Raw genomic sequence first — 26063 nt, forward strand, 5'->3', positions numbered from 1 at the left:
ATGTACGTACACTGTGTTTACAGTATGTGAAGATTTACTATGTGCTTTCTAGAGGCAGCTACTGCTGCTGATTCTGAATGAATTGAAATGAAAACACTGCATACATACAGTACAGTATATCTTAAGGCACGGACAAATTAATCACAAATACATGAATACAAGAACACTTTCTTGCTCTCCACCTCATGACATTTTCTCTCCTCTTTCTGTCTTTCCCTTGTACTTGTTCACTCTCACTCCTTTGCTATGCCTCTATCTTACAACCTCTCAGTCTTTTCTTTCTTTGTCCCCGCTTTGTCCCCGCTGTTATTCATTGTTTGGTTTTGCTCACTATGGGCTCTTCGAGTCAGACAATGGCCTTGTTATCTAGACTGTTTGTGTTCCACTGAATGTACAACAGTTGGTTTTTGACTAGTAATGCCAACAATATCCACACTTCTGTGCACGCGCATGCGTGCGCGCATACAAACACACCCGCACGCACGCACAGAGTGACACACACAGAACAGGAATTATTATATTTACTCATTAATGAAAGTATGTTCTACAGAGTTATATCAGTATGTCTTATGAGATTTTAAAGTGACCAGGTCTTTCTTCTGTTGCATGGCTTTTGGAGTGTTTACTTCTGTCGATCTATGTTGGTTCTGTAACTCCTTGCCTCTCTGCCTCTCTGCTTATTGCCATTGAGAATTCCTATTCCACACTCAGCCTTGTCCCAGCTGTTATCACATTCAGAACTGAACTGCTTTCTAATAAAAAAGCCTTCCAGTAGATTATTCCCTGTCTGCGATAATCATCCGACAAAGACATTAGGTTTCACGTACTAGGCTAATGTGTTTCACTGTTTCTTGTCTGTCTGTGTCTGTCTGTGTCTTTTTGGTGTTCTATTGCAGGACACAGGCAGAGATGGCCCACACTTGTCGTGGCACAATCAACCTGGCCACAGCACACATCGACACAGAGGACGCCTGCAACATTGTGTTGAGCAGTGGTGGTCGCACTTACCACTTGAAGGCCAGCACAGAAGTGGAGCGCCAAAGATGGGTCACAGCACTGGAGTTGGCCAAGGCTAAAGCCATCCGCATGATGAATGATCAGTCTGGTAAGAGAGCAGATGTAGCAATTATGTACAGTACCTTTAACAGAGAACCCAAAAGAAAATCATATCTATCATTACAGTAATGCAGTAGCTGGCGAAAACTTCTGGGAACTCAGATTACAATAATACTAACAATGTAACTAACAGTAAATAGATAGCAAAAAAAAACCGCCACTTCCAACCAGGCCCTCTGTTCAATTTCCAGTTACCCCTCTCATCTGGAGTTTTACTTGGAGACTGTTCAAAGACATGGTGTTTTGATACATTTCAGACAGCTGTAAGCACCCTCTTGAGTACGAGATTAAAAAGGCTCTCATAATAATTCTTGATGGTGCCTGCCTGGGAAAGGAATACATTTTTAAGTGGCAGATCTGGAGATAAGGGAACAAATGTGAATGTGGCAGACTACATTTAAGACAGGTAGAAAGGTAGAAAGAAGTATCACTATCATAGAGGTCTTTTAAATGATTGTTAGCCAGTCTGCTCCAGAGAGTAAAGGTCAAGTAGAAAATTGAGAGAGTAAATAAGTGGTTATTACTAATAGGTCCAGGAGGAGGAAACTTAAAAAAAATACTCTCTGGTGGAGCTGTAGCCCCCGCGACCCGACTACGATCTACGGATAAGCGTTTGAAGATGGATGGATGGCTTATTAGGTTAACAGTTAAAAGTTCAGCAAGCTGTGAATCTGAAGGATACCCCAGAGATACGTACATACTGTACTGCATCACAAAACGCATTATATTTCTGGTCAATTACCAATACCATAAATAGAAAAATAAACCGTGAGCCATTTATGTTGCTAAGGTGTGTTACTCAAGATTTTATATATATATATATATATAATTTACAATGCAACATATGTCAGAATCAGATACACCCATCTTATGCAATATAAAATTATAATTGGTCATTTTGTTTATTAACTTTATGATCAAAGGCAAGGAAAGAAGATCTACTGTATGGTTGAGTATCTAAGAGTGTTAGGATACTGTAAAATGAAAGCTGACCCCCCCAGAAGCAGACAATCTGATCCTCAAAAATATTCTGACTTCAAGGCATATGGCTTATATTCTGAGCACTAAATTCACTTTCTGTGTTGAGCAATGACATTTTGGAATGATCTGCATTCTGTGGGTTCTTGTCCTGAGTGAGATTACTGCTTGAGAGGCCTCTTCTCAAGCAGTTTACAATCTCCACTGACTCGTTAAACAGGTCCAATCTTTGCCTTTGCCTTACCACTTTGCATAGATTTAGTATAATTAGTAGCCCCTAGGGCCCAGGAAATGATACCCAATGCATTTTTCCCATAGACATTTCAAAAAGTATTTATTTAAAGACTGTTACGCCGCGGACAAAGCCAACTCGAGTTGGTGTTGGCTGGTGTTGTAACCTGCTGTTTCTTTCTTCTTTCTAATTCTTTTTTTGGCCCAAAAAAATGTGTTTGTTGTCATGATTTGTCACGACAAGAGTTGGCTTTGTACGAGGCTTAAAAGGTCTTTAATTAAATAAATACTATTTGAAAAGTTTGAGGAAAATTAACTGAGAATCATTTCCTGGGCCCTGGTAGGGGGCGGGACTGCTAGGCTCTATAATCTCACCTAAAGGCCTGTCCAGTTTGCTGTCCACCTTGGGTCAATAGTGAGAAACTCTAAATCATTGAGAAAATTATCCATACAGCTTTTATCAGAGGGATGTTTACTTGTTTAGATATGATAGAAGGAGGTGTAATTAATACAAATCGAAGACCTTGTTGACATCATAAAAGCAAACATTCCGCAATTTTGGTATATTTAGACTGTAGATGCCAACCAGCTGTAATTCATGTCATGTCCTGGTGAGATAAAACATGTCCTGGACCTTAATGTGTCTTAAACCAAAAATAACCCTGGACTTTCGCACATCATCATGCCACAATCCAAATCAGATCAATAATAAACCAATAGAGATACCGGTATTCTGAGAAATTAAAGCGGCATTCTAGAATTACTTTAATTGATATAACATTAACATTATATCAACTAGACCTGTACGTGCCCGTCGCAGTCAGCCACCGGCCTACTTGGGAATTTGGGAACGATGCAACTTGGGAACCTAATGATATACCTTTGTCATAGCACCCGTTTTAACTCAGTCTATCAATTAAAGTAATTCTAGATTGCAGCTAATACAATTCCTGGAAAGATAGCATGCTGTAACAGAAGCTATTGTTCTTGCATTAAAGGATAATTCCGGACTAGGTGTTTCTTACCTTAATCTGAACGTTTTCATAACTCCACCCTGAGAACAGCTCCGAGGGTGAGCGGTGGGGTTTTGTGGTAAATCGCTTATTTAAGATTTTTTTTTTTTTTAAATTTGTTTGAAATTCCACCATGGTTGACCTGGGCAAATGGGGTAATAGGAGGAGAAACAGCGCAATTAGCTGCTTTTAATGTGTGTCGAAGATGTGTGTATTGTTTGTATTGCTATTCACTTTGTTCCCTCAATGTTCTCTCAGCACCAAGCTTAGATATGTGGTTTTATTTTGAACTAATTCTCAGACCGCTGATTTCTACCAGGCCTGGTAGTCTACCCATGGCTGTGTCAGTTGTGGGGTGCATCAGTATTTGGACTGATGCACCCCACATTTACCAATAGGGGGCACCACAAATGCTACAAATGTTTGTTGTAGAAACATGATTCACCCCTACACTGACATTTAAAATTCATAACTGTGGTTCTAAGAGTTTCTGTGTCAGATTCCAATCCAAGCCAGGAGAGGGCAGCCCTGTCTGTTCGGTCCAGCTGGAGCACAGACTAGAGAGTAAGGCTAAGGTTACCGACCTGAGAACCAGATTCCCATTCAGTCTCATCTTGACAACGGAACCTCTCTGCTTTCCGAAAGGACTCATTCTTGGGCAGTTGCGATTGGTAGCACAGGTCAAAGGCTGTGGGAAATGACTCTGAGGGCCTTTCTTTCTTCATGTTTCACCCTGGCACCATCCCAAAAGCCTCTCTGCCCCACGAGATATATAGAGACTCAGACAGGCTCTGGCCCTGGTCTCCATCTGAAAGTCAGTTGACTAAATTTAGAGTGAGTGAGTGAGTGAGTGAGTGAGAGAGAGAGAGAATGTTTCTCAATTTAATCTCGCCTCTTTCAGTAATCAGAACTCTAAGCCTTTGATCTTACTGTAATTCTTTTGTTTGGTTGTGTATAGACTTGTTTGCCTGTCTGAGGACTTTTCCATGTGCATACACCATTATTATGTCTCCTCTAATAGACAAGCTGAGCATATGGCTGTGACCGTATAGAATGAGTTTTTGAGGGGCGCTAGCCCCTCCTATGCCCAGCTTTGTGTGTTTTTGTGAATAATAGCGATGATTTGATTGGCTGATCACCCCATAGCGATGATTTGATTGGCTGAGCAAAGTACGGTTTGAGGACAGAAAAGTGAAGACAGAAAAGTGAGGATGTAAATTGTGATTGGCCAGAATGAGATGCTGCATGGTGATAAGAGTGCCCCCTCACTTCACACAGGTGTGATTACATTTTTTTACCTTGTTGGGAAAGCACCCTGTTGTTTTGGTGGTTTAATATCATTTTATTGGACTCGTCCATTTTGTCAATAAGTCATCTGTAGGGCTGGGTGCAATAACCGCAATACCACGGTTGTGTAAGGCATACCACGTTATCGAATTCAGAACCGTGATTATTCTTTTATTTAAAAATGTATCCCACAATTTGGAAACCCATTTTTCACCCGGTGCCAATTGCCTAACTCATTCTGACCGGGCACCCATTTTGGTGTCAGCATCATGTTATGCTTTAGCTATTTAAAAATAGCAGATCTACAAGCTCATATCGCGCCACCGAGTGGCGCGATACGAGCTTGTAGGTCTGCTATTTTTTGAAAAATCGAAGAACGACTGACATTTTTAGAATCTGATCTCAGGTCAGAATGGGTTAATCAGACCAGCGTGTGTCCAGTGGAAAACTCGTATGAATCTGATCTCAGGTCAGAATGGGCTAAGCTGTAATCCTGGGCGTGAGTTGGATTCTGCTGCACATCATAAGGGCTGGTGTGCATTTCACTATGCAAGCTCTGTGCGGTTTCTGAATAATAGAATTACCGAACCATAATGGATAGACGAATAGCCATCGTACAGTATCATCACTGTTCACCATTGTATGACCAACTTGTCGCATTTGCAAGCTTTCAAGCAATTATTGCATTATCACTGTAGTTGTTTACACGCATTATGTGAAGTGGGGTAATGTTGATACAGCTCAAGTTGTTGATACAGATCGTACGCGCGTGCGTGTGTGTGATGTTTTGGTGTGATGTGGTTCAAATGATTAATTCATAATTGTGGTGTAGCCAAATTTAATAGACAGACTATTTGACACTTCAAATATGAACAAGTGGCCTGATTTGACGCTCTCTATCTGGCAGGGCCTTTCGTTTCTATGAATGCCTCTAGTGGAGACTAGCAGAGGCTAACCACAAATTCACAGATAGTTGTTTATTGTGTCTTCTCCAGAAGTTTGAGAGCATCTCATGACATTAACCCTAGCATCCCTATATTCTGGGCATGTCAACAAAGTACAAGTGGTTAACATACAGTACATGGGTGTTGGATAAACTTCCTTCCTTCTTTCACCTACTCTCCCCATGTCCCAGTTTGACCTCATCTCCACCTCCTAGAGACTGTGTAGGAGGAGAGTCCACTAGTGCAGGGTGAATAATATCACAATTGGGCATGGTTTCTGTGGTGCTTTGGTATTTTGTTCATCATTTCTCCATCAGTCTCATCCAATAATGCACCTCACTAATCTGTGAAACTAACTCTGTATGCTGAATGATGGCCTATAAGCTGTTGTTTGTGTGCCACTAAGGCAGCAGGTGGCAGTGTTTCCCCTTGTTTCAATACATCCTCTATTGTGGCACTTAATCTTTTGAGAGTTCTCCTGAACAGCTTGGCAAATGTATTTGTTCGCTGTAGAAAACGTTTCTAAAAAACCGTTTCTAAACTAAACTTTTTTTATCCTTTTTAAAATGTATTCGTTATGCCAATCCCCACCTTATGTATTCCTTGCCACTCACTGCCAACCCCTAGTGTTGGTCTAGGAAGCATGTACTACACATTGTAGACAACCTCACGTCTACTCTCCTCTGATACACAATACACATGGAGTCACCAGCCACTTTTAAATCAGACAGTGTCACTGGGAGGGTGTAACATGTGAAGAGGAACACGCTATTCCTCCCTGTTCCACTCCTTGCTAAACGGGTACTTCGGACCAACCTGTAAGAGTTGCTGGACAGCTCGTGTTGAGTGTGTTTGTTGGAGCACCCAGCCAAGCCAGAGGTATCGTTCTCCACTGTGATCTTTACCCCATGCCTCCCGAACCGATGCCCTACATTAGAAAAAGAAGAGAAATACTATTATCATCAACTATTGCCAACATAATGCAATATGTTGTCTCTTGTTTAGAGGTGAGGAGATCAAGTATGCTAATTTATATTTACAGTACAACAACCATGTTGCTCTGCGAAGATAGCAGAAAAATGTGATGCATTGCAGTGCCTCTTGCGGCACCTTACATTACTATCAGCCGAATAAGAGAAACCCAGTTTGAGTTTGCCTGAATCCATTCAGTGGTTTTCTCATTATGTTTTCAAATTAATGTAGTGCATGCAATTAACCCATTCTGAACGGGCACCCATTTTGGTGTTAGCATCATGTTATGCTTTAGCTATTGAAAAATAGCAGATCTACAAGCTCATATCGCGCCACCGAGTGGCGCGATACGAGCTTGTAGGTCTGCTATTTTTGAAAAATCTAAGAACGACTGACATTTCTAGAATCAGATCTCAGGTCAGAATGGGTTCATCGGACCAGTGTCTGTCCAGTGGAAACCTTGTATGAATCTGATCTCAGGTCAGAATGGGTTAAAAAGCGAGCAGCTGGGAGCTGAGCAGCAGGAAGCAGGCAGGCAGCTCTACTGCACCTGACCTTGACCCACACAGAATAGAAACAACCACACAATTATTTGAAACTCCACATCAAACTAGATGAACTCCAGGGACTGCAAGTCAGTCTGGGAGCCAAGAGGTGACTTTTAATTTCAACTGATCGGTTATCAATGCCCGTGAAGTAGCTTCAGGTGTACTGTATGTATGTTTATTTGCCTTTCTGGACCAGTAAAATATTACAGAATAAGCTTTTGTCAGCAAATAAACCAAACTCAAATCAAACGAAAGAACAAAAAGGGACAATTTGGCACACACAAAAAAAACGAAAGAAAAAAAAAAAAACGAAAAAAAAGGTACTCAAAATCACTGTTATCAAATTTAGATATCTTGAAAGGTGTTCTGAAATAGTTTTTAATTAAATTCTGAATTTTGTGACCTTCACAAACTTGGCATTTATTTCCAATGTATTTCCTGAAGTGAGTGACTGATGCAAGCAGCTATAAATTTGCAAACAGGTGTATGTATGTATGTATGTATGTACTGTATGTGTATATATATATATATATATATATATATATATACAGTATATATATATACCATACCACATGTATTTATTTTTTCTGTCATCCTAATTAAAACCGTTCCAAAGGGGTTGTCTCAAAATCCTCCAGACTTTGTGTGACAGCAAACTTCTCTACTGTAAATATTTAGTCTGTTTCTGGATGAAGTAAGTAACCGTAGGAAGTAGGAACGAACCCATAGTGCGGGAGCCTGTTTCTGTATGAGGCGGCTTGATGTACCATGTACAATACACCCCCTGGACATGATGCTAGAATGTCACAGGGACTTACCCCCAATCCAACCCTTGATGCTTGCTTTGTGCCAAGCAGGGAGACATTGCAGGGATCCCATTTTTATAGTCTAGCGAACACACTCTAACCTCAAGACCACTGAGCTGATTTTTTTTACTTGTTAGGCAACCATTGTTTTTCTTCATTGGCTTCACTTTGTCCTTGCTCTCTGCTTTTCCCAGTTCATCTTTCTTTACCTTCTTCACCATAGTATAGCCACTCTCCTGTGAATGGGTATAAAAGGTGATTAACTGTCCATGGTGCTTAAACATAACGCATCCAAGGGGACAGTGTGTGGATGGATTAGGAATGCATCTTCCACTCTGTCTCCACCTTGTTATTTTTTTGTCCCCAACTGCCTCCCCGCCTTCTTTCACTCTCTCTTCCAATCTCTCCCTCATTCGCTTGCTCATTTCCTCTCCTCACTCCCTCCTCCTCTCCCTGACTCCCCCTCCCTCCTCCTCTCCCTGACTCCCCCTCCCTCCTTCTCTCTCCCTCTCTAAGCCTTTACTGTGCTATTCAACCAGCGGGGCTCGATCCTGAATGGAATAACCTGCTTTTTCCAACTCATGCTTCGTACCCTCTTCCTATTGCTATATAAATGCTCTCTTCCTGCAAGGACTGTCACTGGTGGAAAAATAGAGTCATGAATAGGCACATTCTACCCTTTGTGTAAGTACATGCTTTGATCCCAACCACGATATGCTCATCTATGTGTGTTGTGTAAAATGTTTCTCTGTATTCACCATTTTATTCTATATCCTATTGTTTTGTCATTACCATGGTTAGGTAGAGGGGTCAAACATTTTAAAAGCCCTAGGACTAAGCTGATGTTTTAGGGGGAAATGCCTGCTTTAAGCTAGACAGTGGTGGAACTAGTTGGGAAGATTAATATGGATACACTGTACTAAATCCTTTGGCTGACAACATTCAGTATTAATGAGTAAATTAGTCATCAGATATATGATAGTCTTGCTTTGTTCTATACAAGTTTGAAGTTCCATTATATGTGGAAGTGTGAGAGGAAGAGTTGTTTCTGTGCATAGCAAGGAGACTGTGAGTCGAGCCCTGATGTGTAACTATGTATCCAAAATACTGAGTGGTTTCAGAGATACTATCTTATGTGAAGTGAGTTTTGTTTATAATCACTAGCTATAAGCTGATTAAAGTCATTTTAGCATTAGTCATTTTAGCATTGATGTCTTACTGTACCACCATGTGCTGTTTACATTTCTGACTAATAAAGTATCAAAATGCCTTGTTATTCAGAAATGTCTCTTTTGGTGCTTTTGTGGTACAAATTATGTATCTTGTAATGTTTCCCCTTTTCTACGGTCTTAATCCTGTATGGAAAGCTGTTCTCTGAGCTAATTTAATGGTGACTGATATAGGACATTTATTGCTTTTAATCATCAGTTAGCTAGGCAGTTACTACGGTAGAGAATATTGGAGTGTGTGTTCATGTGCTGTCTTACCCTTTTGATGTTAACCGTGTCAGCTTATTGCTGACACAGTTTAGTTACGGTAAATAGTTTAACCCCAGTGCATATTATCCAGTATGAGAGAGACAGATTAAACATTGTGGCGGTTCTTAACTTCTTAGTTTTGTGCTGCTTCAGTGTAACAGTAAGTTTCTCCGACTCCGTGGGACTCTGTGTACGGTCACATACCGAGTCTGACCGTGGTCGTTGTCAACACATTCCCTTCATGAGCAGAACAAAACACCCAGTTCCATGCCACCCACTGTTGGCCACACAAGCACATCAATCTATGACCTGTGCTCTCTCTCTCTCTCTCACTCTCACTCTCACTCTCACTCTCACTCACTCATATAACTCGTCTTCCTCTTCATACCTGTTTGTTTGGCTCTGTCTCACTTTGTTTCCATATCTGTTGGGTTTCCTTGTTAGCACATTACATTTCACCTTATCCTCTGCTTTGCTCTGCCATCTTGTGTTTCCTCTGCCTTCTTATATTTCTCTTGGATTTAAATAGTTTCTTCCTGCCTCAATCTCGTTGCCTCTCTTTCATTCATCATGTCTTATTCTGAAGCAGCACAGGGCAGACAGTGTCCTAGATATTTCAGATGTGTGTGTGTGTGTGTGTGTGTGTGTGTGTGTGTGTGTGTGTGTGTGTGTGTGTGTGTGTGTGTGTGTGTGTGTGTGTGTGAGATGCAGATGCAGATGCAGTCGGGCTTGTGCATTGGCAACCAAAAAAAGGAAAACTTAATTTAATCAAACGGTAAAAAGAAAATAGTGAGGTCGTCGGGTCCAACGTGAAGAGAACAGCCACTTCACTCCTCTGAGGCAATTGCTCTGGACTCTTAAGTTGTTAATTAAAGCCTTATTTGCATAAGAAAACTATGAATACGACATGATGAACACCACTTCATCAGGAGATGCCAAATTATGACCATATTTCTTCTCTTTTGTGTGGTTTTTTTATTTCCTTATTTTTAAGCACTAATGAGCACAGTGCTGGTGGATTGATTGTGTCTAGATTTATATTTCCTAATGCAGAAATTGGGCTAATGAGAATTTATTTGTATTTATTTTAAAGGAGAAAAGATCAGAGCATTCAAAAAAGAGAATGGAGCAGATGAGTGTGTAGGCTACACTTATTTAATTTAATTACAATTTCAAATAAAAATGTCAAAATAAAAACAAAACAAAAGTGATTAATTGTATAAAAGAAATCACACCCGTGTGAAGTGACAATTGGTGTCCTCACTTGTCTGTCCTCACTTTTTCATGACAAGGCTTCATTTATTGCAATTGATATATAATATGATATACTGTATGATGTAATAATGACAACATATAACAATATTTGATTCCCCTCAAAAAAGTCCACCTTTTCATAATGATCATGTAAGATGAATTGAACTGAATTTATGTGCTTGGTTGGCCGATTTGCTCATCTACATATGTCATATGACGTACATTTTCCCTTCAATGTCAATGGCTTTAATGTTTTGATGTTTAATTGACGTCATATTTGGCAGAAATTTGATCTAATTTCTCCTTTCATTGTCAATGGCAAATATTGAGATGTATGTGGACAAGATTTAGCGGACATTTTACTTGAATTCCCCTCTCATTGTCGATGGCAAATATTGAGACATGTGAGGACAAAAGCTGTCGCCCCTCAAAAATAAAAAAATAAACATGTACCGACATACTTATCGGGAGCAGTTAGTGGTTCAATGTATTCCTCAAGGACAGAATCAGAATCAAACTTTATTGTCACATCACATTACAAGTAACATGGGTGAAATTCTTGTTTGTGCAGGCTCATCATTGCAGTTAAAAGAAGAAAGTGCATAGTACATGACTAATCTACATCGTACAATATGTATGCATAGTCTGGGTGGGGGGCTGTCCATCCAGCATTTTGGCTGCAAACATGGACAATTGTGTTCGTTGGAATGCCCAGCGAACCCTGATGTGGAGGAATCGACCCAGGTGGTGGTCAGGAACTTTAACCCCCCGCCACCCGGGCGACCCTAAATGAAAGCAATTTATGATGGCCAGTATGATAGTAATTGAGGCTTTCATGTGTTGTTGCCTCATGCATGCCTCTAGGCATTTAGGACTTGTTCACAGTCCAACAAGCTTCCCCTGTCAGTACTCTACTACTTGCAATGTACTACAGCAGCCTCCCTGTGTTCATGCCCTGCCGCTTTCATATATTTCTACAGGACCATAGCAACAGAAGACGGATGAACTCGAGCAGTGTGTAAAGCTTTCCCTAATCAAATGAAGAGCACAGTATAGCTGCTTGGGTGAACAATGTTATGTTTGATGAGGAGGGATGAAGTGTGGTATCATAGCATTGATTTGTATCAACCATGGTCTATAAACACTGCAACTTGCAAACAGTACTGTTTTGCCAGTAGCCTATGCCCTTATTGTCTCCTCTTCACACAAAGCACATCTTGCATTATGGGTGTTATCAGTCACTGCCAGTGTACTTAATGGCTGAGCTACACCAGGCTTGCTTTTCAGCGCACGTTTACGCATATACGCACACACACACTTATAGGTCCAGTCCTATTTTAGGTGCGCGTATGCGGGGCTCGCGTGTGCGCGTAAACGCGTGCGGAAAGCCTGGTGTAGCTCGGCCGTAACTGCTGTTACCCTCCAAATAATCATCACCTGCTTCATAGGGGTATTGTTTTTGAGGGGCCCTAGCCCCTCCTATACCCAGTTTTCCGGGTTTGTGTAAACACAAACATTGGCTTGTGATTGACTGATCACCAGATAGTCCCCATGCCACCTCGTGATTTCATTGGCTGAGCAAAGTACATATTGATGATAAAAGTGAGGGCAGAAGAGTGAAGACGCCAAAAGTGATTGGCCGGAATGCCTTTTGTGATTATTTGATTGGCTGAGTACGGAATGTGATGTATGATGATAAGAGCGCCCCTCAAATATTTGATAGAGAGTGCACATGGCTTGTATGAACTTTTCTGTCTGACATGGTATTTGCTTTTCATGGAAGAGCTAATCTAGATTTATTGAGGTTTCATATGTCACAGATACGGTCAGTGCTGTGTTATCTGGACTGTACTGTAGGAGCACTAATTCAATTTAGATTATACTGTACATCTTCATAAATATGGTTGTCCATAAATAGAGGGCTTACAAAGTTAAACATAATTAGCTAATTGGCTGTACTGTACTGTACTGTACTGTACTGTACTGTACTGTACTGTACTGTACTGTACTGTACTGTACTGTACTACTCTTACTGTACTGTATTACGCATACTGTACTACTCATACCGTACTGTACTGTCCTACTGGTAATGTGCTGTAATGTACTACTCATACTGTACTGTGATGTACTGTATTATTTATGCTGTAAAAGTATGGTAAAGTTGGAAGCACGCAATGTACTCTAGTGCGTGTGGAAAGGGAAGGGGCGGAAAATGTGTTGTAATTTGCATTACAGTAAAATGTAATGGAAGCATGCAGTGTACTGTACTGCATGGTTCCCTATGGCATGCATTAGTATTTGTGCATGGAGAGATTTGTGGTTTGGTAGAAGAAGACAGACGGATTAACGGGTATACTCGTTGCACCCCTTTTCAATTAGGGTACCAGGATGCATGTGTGCAAGAAAGTGTTTGCATAGAGGTTGTACAGGACACGTGTACAGTCACATGTACAGAGTTACAGTAACGTTACGTAATTGAGGTTATTTACAACTCGTGTGATGCACGCGTGCACTGCACATTCAGTATTCCCACAACATACTGAGGGGGGAGGAGCAGGTGTTGAGGTACCCAAGGTGACCTTGCAGTACTGTACTGTACTGTACTGTACACTGGGAGCTCCTTTCTGGAACAGGAGCTAACGGAGCACGCTATGGCAGCTTTTCACGCTAACAATGTCCAATCTCTCCTGTGGCCTTTGCATGATCTACTCAGGGTCAGAAGTCAAAGAGGTCGTATAGCCCAACTGCTGTTGGTCTACCAAGGACCAGTCAATACACAGTAAAGTCAAAGAGGTCGTATAGCCCAACTGCTGTTGGTCTACCAAGGACCAGTCAATACACAGTAAAGTCCTCAGTGTCAAACTGTCTATTAATCGAGTTTAATTAACGCTGTGATAGAGATGGACTATTCAGTCTGGGGCTATTTGACCCTTTGTCTTTGGCAAGTTTGTTCCACTTCCAGTGTATTCTTTTATTTGAGTGCGACTGTATGTCTGCTACAGTGCTACTGTATGTCTGCTACAGTGCTACTGTATGTCTGCTACAGTGCTACTGTATGTCTGCTACAGTGCTACTGTATGTCTGCTACAGTGCTACTGTATGTCTGCTACAGTGCTACTGTATGTCTGCTACAGTGCTACTGTATGTCTGCTACAGTGCTACTGTATGTCTGCTACAGTGCTACTGTATGTCTGCTACAGAGCTACAGTGCTACTGTATGTCTGCTACAGTGCTACTGTATGTCTGCTACAATGCTACTGTATGTCTGCTACAGTGCTACTGTATGTCTGCTACAGTGCTACTGTATGTCTGCTACAATGCTACTGTATGTCTGCTACAGTGCTACTGTATGTCTGCTACAGTGCTACTGTATGTCTGCTACAATGCTACTGTATGTCTGCTACAGTGCTACTGTATGTCTGCTACAGTGCTACAGTGCTACTGTATGTCTGCTACAGAGCTACAGTGCTACTGTATGTCTGCTACAGAGCTACAGTGCTACTGTATGTCTGCTACAGTGCTACTGTATGTCTGCTACAGTGCTACTGTATGTCTGCTACAATGCTACTGTATGTCTGCTACAGTGCTACTGTATGTCTGCTACAGAGCTACAGTGCTACTGTATGTCTGCTACAATGCTACTGTATGTCTGCTACAGTGCTACTGTATGTCTGCTACAGTGCTACAGTGCTACAGTGCTACTGTATCTCTGCTACAGAGCCTTCCTCTTGCCTCATGCCATCGTATAAAAGCAGCAGCCTTGGCAGCAGCAGGGAAGTCATGAGGAAGAAGCAATGCATTCTGGTCTTGGTTCTTTAGCTGGCTGCTGAGTCCTATCTCCTCTCTGCTTCACTCACTGTCTGCTCCCCTCCCTCCCTCCTCCCTTCTCTCCACTCTGCACTGCATTGAGAGAAGCATGTGGAGAAGAATTGTAATTTTGCCGAGGTGTGTGTGTGTGTGTGTGTGTGTGTGTGTGTGTGTGTGTGTGTGTGTGTGTGTGTGTGTGTGTGTGTGTGTGTGTGTGTGTGTGTGTGTGTGTGTGTGTGTGTGTGTGTGTGTGTGTGAAAAAAAAGCATCTGCCTTGTTCCCCTTGTGTTTGGGTACTGTATGTGTGTGTTTGTCTATGTTTTGGGGTGTGTGTGTGTTTAAATGGGCAGTGTGTATGCTGCAATGCTGAATAAGGAAAGTCTCTGCCTCCACCCCCCCCCCCCCCCCCCCCCCCTCGGTGGAATTATGTAGCGGCCCAGGGGCAGTGTGGCGTCTCAGGGAGCGTGGAGTGGAATCGGGGGCCGCAGTGAGGGGGGGATGAAGGTCCAGTGAGGGGGGATGAAGGTCCGGGGCTGCTGGGAACCAGGGACGGTTCGCTCCTTCTGCAACTCGGGCTGCCTGAGTAAACCCGCCCAGGGTCAGTACGGCCATGGCTATGGCTATGGCTACAGCGCCAGAGCAGGGAGCCGCTTCCCCGCTCCTTCTCTTCGTCTGCCCTGCAAGAAAAGCTCTTCATCCTGTCATCTCCTCCACATCGTGTGTCTGAGAGGTAGCCGTCGCGTCTCTGTCCGTTCATTCATCCATCTCTTCTCTCTCTCTCTCTCTCTCTGTCCATTCATTCATCCATCTCTTCTCTCTCTCTCTCTCTCTGTTCCTCTGTTAAGCGTCTCTGTGGCTGTGCTGCTGATGGCAGGTGCTTCGCCTCCTCCACTGCACCGCTCACGCCGTAGAAGGAGCGGTCTCTCCTCCCTCTCGCTCCTTCTTTTTCTCGGCACGCAATCCCTCCCTCTCTTCTGTTTGCCCGTGCCTGCTCTTCCTTTCCTCAGACTCATTTCCTCTCTACCTTGCGCCTGCTCCGCCGTACATTTGCATATGTATGAGCTGTAGCTCACTAGCCCACATGCGTTGGCAAGACTGTTTGTTTTCGTGTTTGTGTACTTGTATGCATACATTGTGTTTGTGAGTTAATTGAGACCTAGGATCAATATTGAAGTGCTGATGTATGGAGAGATCTAATTTGTACTTGTTTATAACCAGTAAGACACCCTGAGGTCGCGCTGAAAAATCTGAGTTTCTTAATACGGCCCAGTTGGGAAGCAGGAGTTAAACTATTAATCTGGTGTGGAATGTTGGAGCAGGTCAGCTCCATATATGGAGATCTAAGGGTTTGAGGTCAGATGTAGAGTTGCTGGCTGGCTCCATATATGCAGATCTAGGTGAGTCCAGTCCAGTCTTCTCCATGTATGCTATCCAGGGTTTGATGAGGTCAGTGTTGTGATCTTCATATATGGAGATGGCCATATATGGTGCCGTGACGTGTTACGAGGCGTGATGTCACGAGGTGTGTCCATATATGGAGGGGTGAGGTCACGAGGTGTGACGCCACATACCTATGGTCGCAATAATATTGTATGGTGTTGTGGGTCTGTAAGTAAGGGATCACTTTGGTCCACACAGTGACAGGATTTCTGAACTCATACATGAATTAATCTTGAATTTATCATCAACTCATTCATTTCTGGTCCTCACCATTACCTAATGGTTACAAGTAAGTCATCATGACTTAACCAAGTGTAATATATCATTTGTCATTTCTGATGTTCTTGATGTTTATGATTGTTGTTTCTGTTTCTGTAAAGCACTTTGTACCTTTATGTTTGGAAAGGTGCTATATACATTTAATTCATTCATTCATTAATAATAATAATATCTTGGACTTATATAGCGCTTTTCATGACACTCAAAGACGCTTTACATGTGGCATTCATTAGTTGAGGACGTTATTTCACAGTTACACTTCTATGCCCAGGATATAGGCAGGCAGTGTTTATGGTGGTCGTTAAGAGAGAAGAGACCGACCCTTGTTGCGTTAATTATATGTATGAATTTGCATGCTCATTGCTCAGGTAAAGTGTCACCAGGTATTTTGTTACTGTATGGAAATGTCCTACTTCTTATTCAAGTCAGTTATCATAATTTGTTGTTATGGTATTGGCCAAGTAAGTATATTTGCACATACATGGAGTTTGTCCTCTGCGTGATGCCAACGCTGTTTGGTAAAAGTTGACCCTTGCTATGTTAATATTACCCCCAGTTCCCAACACCATTCGAGAATATATTTTTGCCTCTTTGTACAGTATAGATCGTATAGAATCAGTATTTTGTTGACAGGTTGACTGCTCTTGAACCTGCGCAGAGGTGTCCATGCTGAAAGGTTTCTACTAAAGTGAAAATTATGTCACTTTAAAATATCTTGCACTTTAAAATAATTCTTACTAGCCTTTAATTGAATGAAATGTTAAAATACATACTTGCACCATACAGTATAATCTGAAAAGTATTTCAGCAACTTTAAAATAATGGCCTAAGGCCCCAAGTCATTAAAAAACAGAATAAACATAACTGAATATACAATTGGGAAAATTTGGATAAATCTGAAGGAGTAACATCAATTTTTGTAACGTAAGTTGGCCTCCTGGTGGCGCTATGAAAGGCAGATGTTAAAAATGCAGGGCAAAGGTTTTTCCTTGGCCTCCAGGGAGTGTGCATACAAAGTTTCACGCAGATTGGTTACAGTAACAGTACAGTCAGTTACAGTATACGCAAATTGGCCTGTTATAGTGTCACCACCATGTAGCTTTTTCAAGTGGCATTTCTTCTTCAGCCTAGTGGGAATGTGCGTGCAAACTTCCACACGCTGCGTGAGGCATTTTGTTCAAAACGGAGCACTCCTGCAAACTTTGGAAGCCAATCTTAGCCAATCAAGATGGAATATGAAAAATCTAAAAGACTGTTTAATCACTATAGAAAGATACTGTGTACCGATTTGCTTGTGTTTGGACAAAATTTGTAGGAGTAAAATAAAAAATAAAAAATTGTTTAGCCATGCCTTTGGCCTGGTGGAGACCATAAAGTCCCTATCACACAAAGATTTGCTAAACATTGGGGAACTGCCCTTTACCAGTTAGCAGAGCAAATGTATTTAATTATATGCACACCACCTTATAGACTGCACTTATGCTTCAATAAAACACATTGCTTAGTAACTACAGCATACTCTTATAGTTTCCTTTCCTTTTGTCTGTATTCTTCTTGGGAGTGTTAGATCCGATAAAGTGCCCGAGTTGTACTGCAGAGGTCTAGGGACAGTGATGGGTTGCACTGCACAGTTACCCAGTTTGGTTGTGGAGAGCTGAGCCCATGTGTTACTGTGTTTAACCTGCTGTCTCCTCCATTTGTCTCCTATTGATGTATCTCATGGGGAAGCGTGGAGCCAGTTAGCAATTACTGTGCTGGGATTACACTGCCCTCCCCAGGCACAGGACACACTTACTCTTTCTCAGCCTATTATTCCTTTCTTCACATGTTTTCCCTTTCTCGCTCTCACTCATTCACATCTCCCAGTGTCTTCTCCTTTTCTGTCAGTGCGATGAGGAGTCTGGTACAGGTTGGCCAGACAAACGGGTAAATATGCTCTACTAAAAATAACATGATCTCCAGATTGCATCTCATTCTCCATGCGATCTGGCAATCTTCCAAGGCACGTCTCTCACTGTGTCCTTGGGCATGAGATATGTAGTGATTGGACTTCAGGAGTTGTTGACTAGACAGTGGGAGCTAAGAAACAAGAAATTGAAAGACTTTCAACAATTGATGTTGATGATGTCATGGAGTTCAGACTGAACCCATATGCAGAACAAAGACACAGGAGATGAGGTGAAGTTTAAGAAGGTTTATTTGTAGGGGTTGGCTGGGAGTTGTGGAGTGATGGTAAATGCATGGGCAGGTTGGAATGACAGGCAGATTGACAGGTTAGCAGGCTGCAGGCAGGCAGACCACGAATGATCCTGAGCAGTAGGAAAGACCCTTGGAATCAAAACACAAATTATTAATTGGAGGTCTAAAGCATGTCACATGCTGAAACGACTGAAGCGACAATCTGAGGATGTGGCTAAAGAGTTAATTTAGCTACAGTATATAATATTAAGATGCGATATAAAGTGTTATTTGAACTCAACTCCAAATGTTCTGAAATTATCTCGTATTTTGGCATTTAACTTTGTTCTTGGAGTGCATTACCTGACATTTAGTTGCATCATTCATGGGATGCTCTTTATATATTCTTTTACTTCAATATTGCCCAGTGAAAACTAACTGTTGGAATTGTCAATGCTCTGGGTGGCCAAGAGATGGTGAACCAGGGGGATGGGACGTGACACTTTGACTGCTGAATTGTACGAGTTGGTGGGGGCGTGTGAGCTGTGCACGTGGGGTGATCACTGCCTATAGCTGCTTCCTGTGAATTGTTTTTTTTTTGTTACCTTAAAAAATAAATCAGCAAAGTGAAATAGCCAATTCTGTGTTCCACTAAAAGCAACATTCAGCCTGATCACTCTCCTTAATTAACTGGCATTTTGAAATCAAAGTATTGTGATGTACTGGCAGTGTGCATATAAGGTTTGATGTGGATCTGAGTCTGTCCGTTTTTTTAAATCAGCCTCAGGTCTAAATGGGTTGAGTAAGGGACCACACCAGTGTTTTTACATTTTAGCCATCGGCTACAAGGCCCTTTGGAATATTAATATTATATTATATTGAATACTGAAGGATAGTGTATTCCTCTGTTCATGTCTGGCTGTTCTTCTCACTACTGATCTGACAGCACTTCATATGGGAGTACCAGTGATCTGACAGCACTTCATATGGGAGTACCAGTGATCTGACAGCACTTCCTATGGGAGTACCAGTGATCTGACAGCACTTCATATGGGAGTACCAGTGATCTGACAGCACTTCCTATGGGAGTACCAGTGATCTGACAGCACTTCATATGGGAGTACCAGTGATCTGACAGCACTTCCTATGGGAGTACCAGTGATCTGACAGCACTTCATATGGGAGTACCAGTGATCTGACAGCACTTCATATGGGAGTACCAGTGATCTGACAGCACTTCATATGGGAGTACCAGTGATCTGACAGCACTTCCTATGGGAGTACCAGTGATCTGACAGCACTTCCTATGGGAGTACCAGTGATCTGACAGCACTTCATATGGGAGTACCAGTGATCTGACAGCACTTCATATGGGAGTACCAGTGATCTGACAGCACTTCCTATGGGAGTACCAGTGATCTGACAGCACTTCATATGGGAGTACCAGTGATCTGACAGCACTTCATATGGGAGTACCAGTGATCTGACAGCACTTCATATGGGAGTACCAGTGATCTGACAGCACTTCCTATGGGAGTACCAGTGATCTGACAGCACTTCCTATGGGAGTACCAGTGATCTGACAGCACTTCATATGGGAGTACCAGTGATCTGACAGCACTTCCTATGGGAGTACCAGTGATCTGACAGCACTTCATATGGGAGTACCAGTGATCTGACAGCACTTCCTATGGGAGTACCAGTGATCTGACAGCACTTCATATGGGAGTACCAGTGATCTGACAGCACTTCCTATGGGAGTACCAGTGATCTGACAGCACTTCATATGGGAGTACCAGTGATCTGACAGCACTTCCTATGGGAGTACCAGTGATCTGACAGCACTTCCTATGGGAGTACCAGTGATCTGACAGCACTTCATATGGGAGTACCAGTGATCTGACAGCACTTCCTATGGGAGTACCAGTGATCTGACAGCACTTCCTATGGGAGTACCAGTGATCTGACAGCACTTCCTATGGGAGTACCAGTGATCTGACAGCACTTCCTATGGGAGTACCAGTGATCTGACAGCACTTCCTATGGGAGTACCAGTGATCTGACAGCACTTCCTATGGGAGTACCAGTGATCTGACAGCACTTCCTATGGGAGTACCAGTGATCTGACGGCACTTCCTATGGGAGTACCAGTGATCTGACGGCACTTCCTATGGGAGTACCAGTGATCTGACAGCACTTCCTATGGGAGTACCAGTGATCTGACAGCACTTCATATGGGAGTACCAGTGTATCCGTGGGGTAGCTGCATAACTCCCAATGTATCGCTCATTCAGGATCAAAATGGAATTATAATGCTCATATGCATGCTAAGGAGGAAGAGGTTTTAGGTATTGGGATTGATGATTAGTGATTTTAAAGGCAGGATAGAATGGGCAGTTGTGGGTTGACTTGTACACTTTATAATTACAATTTACAGCCCACATCATACATAAAAAGAAGGACCAAGCTAAACGGTCTTGTATTTCTGGTGGCATTTGTGGTCTGAGTTAGAAGGCAGCATGGTTAGAGGAAGACAGTCTGCCCTTGAGACATGACTGGTGTGGTAATGGACTCCCTGCATCGCTTGGCAATGTTGACCTTGTTGTGGTTTAGGGAGGCGTTGGGGATGTTGAGTGGATGGGTTAAGCGTTAAGCGGTGACACTGAACTCAAGTAAATGTGACACCTAATGTCCCTTTGCTGTTTATCAGGTCCTGTATACATGGCATGTGCAATGTTATGTAGCAGTCATGCACATTTAATTAATGCTTTGTACAATGGCATTCCTTTAGCCAAGTATGAAACAAAACCAACAGAATGGATCTTCAGATCCACTCCCATTTCAGAGTGTGTGAACCAACCAAACAATGTTATGACTTTCCAGCATGCAGAAACTGCTCATGATAAGGTTCTAGTAAGGCAATTAGGGCTGCAGACACCCTGCGGTAAGCAGATTCTCCTCTAAACAAATATGCACAGTTCATGTGACAGTTTATTTTTAAGTGTCATTGCTTGGAGCGGCTGAACTCATTGGCAGAATGAGGATGAATAATGAGGGCAAGCCCTCCCTGCAGTGTTCCATAGCAATCTGAAAATGCTGATATGTATTGGTTTAGCCAGTTCCTTTGCCAACTTTGAATTTGAACTCCTTTAAAGCAACTGCATCCTAAAAAGATTGAATAATGTTACACCTGCTTCATCTAAATAACCTCAATTGGTAGTGAATATGCAATGACTAATAAGGAATAAGAATGGGGTAAAAGACTAGTTTACAGACAGTAAACTGGCACACTCTGCCTACTGTGCTTTGTTTTTTATCAAGTTCCATGCAGGAGTTAACAAAATCTCCTGTCAGCACCAAGATTCCTAGGTATTGAGCGTTCCTGTTGTGGTGTTCCTGATGTGGTTGGTTCTTTACCACTGACATGATGTGGTTGGTTCTTTACCACTGACAAAGTGCAAGTTTGACAAATGACAACCATATGTAACTGGCAAGCCTTTTAAATTTGTATTTGGAGAACCACATAGACTGGATAGGTTAGGTAGCACTGACTTTTAATTAAATGGCCAAATAAAGTACAATAAATGTCAGTGTTCTTGTGTTGGATTGTCCCTTTCCAGTGCTGGCTATAGTGAGTCTGCTGCTTTTTGTCAAACTTCCAAATCCACGATCAATTGTGCAGTTGATACACATAGGAGGCCTTACAACTTGTAGTGATTTTCATGTTTCTAGGGACTAAATGTTGTTACATTTTAACCCATCCATCTTAATGTAATGTGGATGTTAACTGGTCGTGTGGGCAGGATTAGGTCAGCGGGTGCCAGTGACATTGCCATTCCATAGCCTTGGCTTCTCTCAGGGCATCATGCGTCCCTAAACATTTTCAACTAGAAAAAGTGCCCCTCGGGGCACAGGTCTCCACCAGGGCAGGTCAGGTTGTGGCCTCCTGGTGGCGCTATAATAGGCCAATGTGAAGGGTGCCATTTGTTCTTACACCATTGATGGCAATTGGATGATTTGAGGCATTTTGTTCTAAAAATGTGTTTTGCAAAAATCCACCTTCTGTGAGGGCTGTGATCCCAGCCCCACAGTGAGATAAGACTCCTCTAACCCACACTCACATTTGCATTCTACTCTAACCTCTAGTATTGACATTTGCAATGATTATATTATTATTAAACATTATTATTATGCATAAAACACAATCAGTATTTGAAAATGGCTTGGTGGCAATATGCACCAAGTACTAATGTTCTGTTCTTTATTTAGTTCCTGAAATGGAAACATATGGGGCAGGGGGTGGAGTCAGCTCTGATGCAGAGAACCATACCAACATACATGATTGAGAAGGGGGAAATTGGGAATTGTTTAGGGATTCCAGTTGGCTCTAATTGCTGTCCACCCCTTTGTGTATTTGGTTTGGTCCACCACTATATAAGTCTCCCTCATGTGTCATTTGGAGAGGTCTGCTCATCACTTAAGTTATGTTATGTTGACCTCAAGGGCCCTACCTGCTGAAACTTTTGTTAATTATTTGTTACTTTTGACATTAAAACAACTTTGAGTTTGAAAACCTGTGTCATCCTTAAGCTTTGACTGCTCGGTCCCTCACAGTGGCACCATAATATGTGAAATGGATGGGATATATTCCTCAGCCTAGTAGGAAAGTCTGTGAAAGATTTCACGTAAATTGCACGCTGCGTGCATGATTTGAGGCTTTTTGTTGGGGTGTGTGGTAGGGCTGGGGCGGTATAGGATTTTTATTACCGCGGTTATTGCCGCCCCCCATACCGCCGGTATGGCGGTATGGGGGCCCCCTGGAACTGCCTCAAGGACCCTGGGGGTCCCCGGACCCCGAACCCCACTTTGGGAATCACTGCTTTATGTAATCTGATCTTTATAGTCTGATAAACTATTCTCACGTAAATAAATCTTGTTTAAAAAACAATCTGCCTCACGATGATGTCATTGGTGGTCGTGGACGGGTTTCTGAACTGCCCACAGCAGAGTGTGTGTGTGTGTGTGTGTGTGTGTGTGTGTGTGTGTGTGTGTGTGTGTGTGTGTGTGTGTGTGTGTGTGTGTGTGTGTGTGTGTGTGTGTGTGTGTGTGTGTGTGTGTGTGTGTGTGTGTGTGTGTGTGTGTAAAATTGGTGGTCGTGGACGGGTTTCTGAACTGCCCACAGCAGACGGGTTTCTGAACTGCCCACAGCAGTGTGTGTGTGTGTGTGTGTGCCCGCCCGTCCGTCCGTCCAGCTGATGGTCGTTAATGTCAAAGCAATGCTGTTTATGCACTGTCAAATAGGTCTAGGCTTACATCTATTCTAAGGTAGCATATACCTGTTTAGACATATTATCCTGCTCATTACTGTGCGGAAATATACATAAATCTTCGTGTTTGAGCACAAAAAGCATTTTGAGAACCTACAAATTTCCGCGCTTCGCTCGCACACTGTGCGGCCCCCCCACACACAATCATTCTACAGTTGTGGCCCCAGGCCTAATCTAATTGAATACCCCTGCCATAAAGCATTACACTTGTTTACAAGAGGGTCCACCATTTTCAATTCATCATATCATTTTGTACACTATGCACTTCTATAAAGCCAAAAACAGGAAATCATCATAAAGGAGGTAAAAAGGGGGAAAAACGTATACAGTGAGGGGGGAAAGGGGTGGGTGGGGGTGGGTGGAGTCAAGGGATTTACATGTCTTAATGACAGTTGGTAGGGCGTTCCACATTTTTGTGGCATAGGAGTGAAATGAATTTAGGTGGACCCTCTTGTAAACAAGTGTCCACTCGCAGTTAACAGTCTTTGTATTGAGTTGTGCTTGAAATGTAGTGTAATTCTGCAAACTGTTAATAAATATTTAAATCAATCAATCAATCAATCCTTGTTTGTGCCGAATCTGGGTTGCACATGGTTTTTTGAACTCCCTCTGGTGTTGTGTTGCTGGCATGATTAGACTGACTGAGCGTCACTGTTTATTATGATACACTTTTCATTTCATAAAAAAAAAAAAAACATTTTTTTTAACCGCGGTAATGAACACAATACCGCGGGATGCGTTACATTGCGGTTATTGCACCCAGCCCTAGTGTGTGGGCTACCACAGGACTAAAGGGCCTTTCTACATTTGCATCTCCTCTTGTTGCAAACTTTGAAAGCCAATGTTAGCCAATTAGGATGGAATATGAAATATCGGACAGATCCGTCTTGAGCACATGACTATAGAGATAGTGTGTAATGATTTTTGGACAGAATCTGGAGGAGTACAATCAAAAAAATAGTTTTTCCAAAGTCGTCCTTCTGGTGGTGCTATAACAAAGTTTGTTCGTTGGCATCCAGGGAGTGTGTGTGTAAAATTTGGCAATTACCGGGTTAATGGTGCCGGAGATTAGCTGTTCACAGACAGACGGACGGACGGACGGACGGACACACACACGGACAGACGGAGTGCAAAACATACTCTCTCCCCATGCCTTCGGCCTGGTGGAGACAATTTCAGGGGTTGAGCATGGTATTCTGCTCAGAGTTTTACATGCCAACAAGTAAGCTAACTGCAAAGTCTTTCACTACTGTTGATTCCCTGTCATGCTTCACCAATTTAAGGTTAATTCTATTATAATCTCTCTCTCTCTCTCTCTCTCTCTCTCTCTCTCTCTCTCTCTCTCTCTCTCTCTCTCTGTGTGTGCACTCACTCCCACTTAATCACTCTCTTTGCTTCTATCACACTGCTGTATATCTACTATACTCTATCTTGTCAAGTCTGTGTGTGTACTTTGTCAGCTCTTCCTTAGTTTTTCTCTGTGACCGTGCTAACTTAATGCTGTTACAATTTTAAGCTGGCAGTAGTCATATGTGGATAGGGAGGGTGTCCCAGTTCTTCACTTCTTTAGACTTGCTTGGTGCATGGCTGCCGGGTTGGCCTCAGCTATACTTGTTTTTGTTTTTTGTCTTCTTCATCCTCTGGCCAGTGTCTATTTCTGTGAAAGTCACCTCACTGGATAGAAGCTATCTGTGCATGCTGCTTCTTCCTGACTTGTTACTTCTGGGTGAAAATGGATGTGCAGGAGTACAGGCACGGTGAGAGATGTCTCTCTTTAACTTTCTCTCTTCCCCCTCTCCCCCCTTTTCTCCTCCCTCCCAGTGCAACTCTCCCCTTTCAGATGGGAGGACTTTATCGCCGCTATTTTGGTCAGACTGACAGATGATAGGCTGTCTGTTAAGTTCCCCATCTTATGTCCTTTATCCTAAGCTACTTGATAGCATTTGGCATGAAATGGAAGTGTTGAAAAGTTCTGTCAGTCTTGTTGTCTCGCTGTGGTGCAGGTAGGTAGGCGAGGCTGGTGTTTTTACTTTGGGTTTAATACGTTTGACTCCTCCTGATCTCGGGCTTGATCATTTTCTCTTGTCACTAAAGAATGGACTTTAGGGGATTGAATAAAATAATCAATACGTTTTTCACATTGATTTGTTGATAAATAAATATACAAAACATGCTTCTCGATTATTCGATTAATCAAAACATATATCAATAGAATAAGCGGTAAGAAGATAATCAATAGTTGTGTCATTATCTGACATGAATATTTTGGTAACCACCAAACTTTCAGATTCCCAGGAGTAAGTTGAATAACAATTCTCTGCTGGAACTGATTTGTTTTGTTTTTTCTGGGAGAAATTATGGACGTTTTGTCTCTGTGCACCAGTGCACATGCAGATGAGTGGGAA

The 26063-nt window shown here is 42.3% G+C and overlaps 1 protein-coding gene across 1 annotated transcript in view; it reads left to right on the forward strand.

Annotated features, from left to right (window-relative positions):
• The window catches only part of osbp2b (oxysterol binding protein 2b), a gene marked incomplete at its 5' end in the record, with an annotated part of 56344 nt that overhangs the window by 8176 nt on the left and 22105 nt on the right, over positions 1-26063 (forward strand). Inside the window, 1 exon segment of the mRNA XM_083784209.1 lies at positions 897-1105. Coding sequence (XP_083640335.1) covers positions 897-1105 — 209 coding nt within the window.

This window comes from Protomyctophum parallelum, assembly GCF_964188405.1.
Source record: "Protomyctophum parallelum genome assembly, chromosome: 15".
Classification (NCBI taxonomy): domain Eukaryota; kingdom Metazoa; phylum Chordata; class Actinopteri; order Myctophiformes; family Myctophidae; genus Protomyctophum; species Protomyctophum parallelum.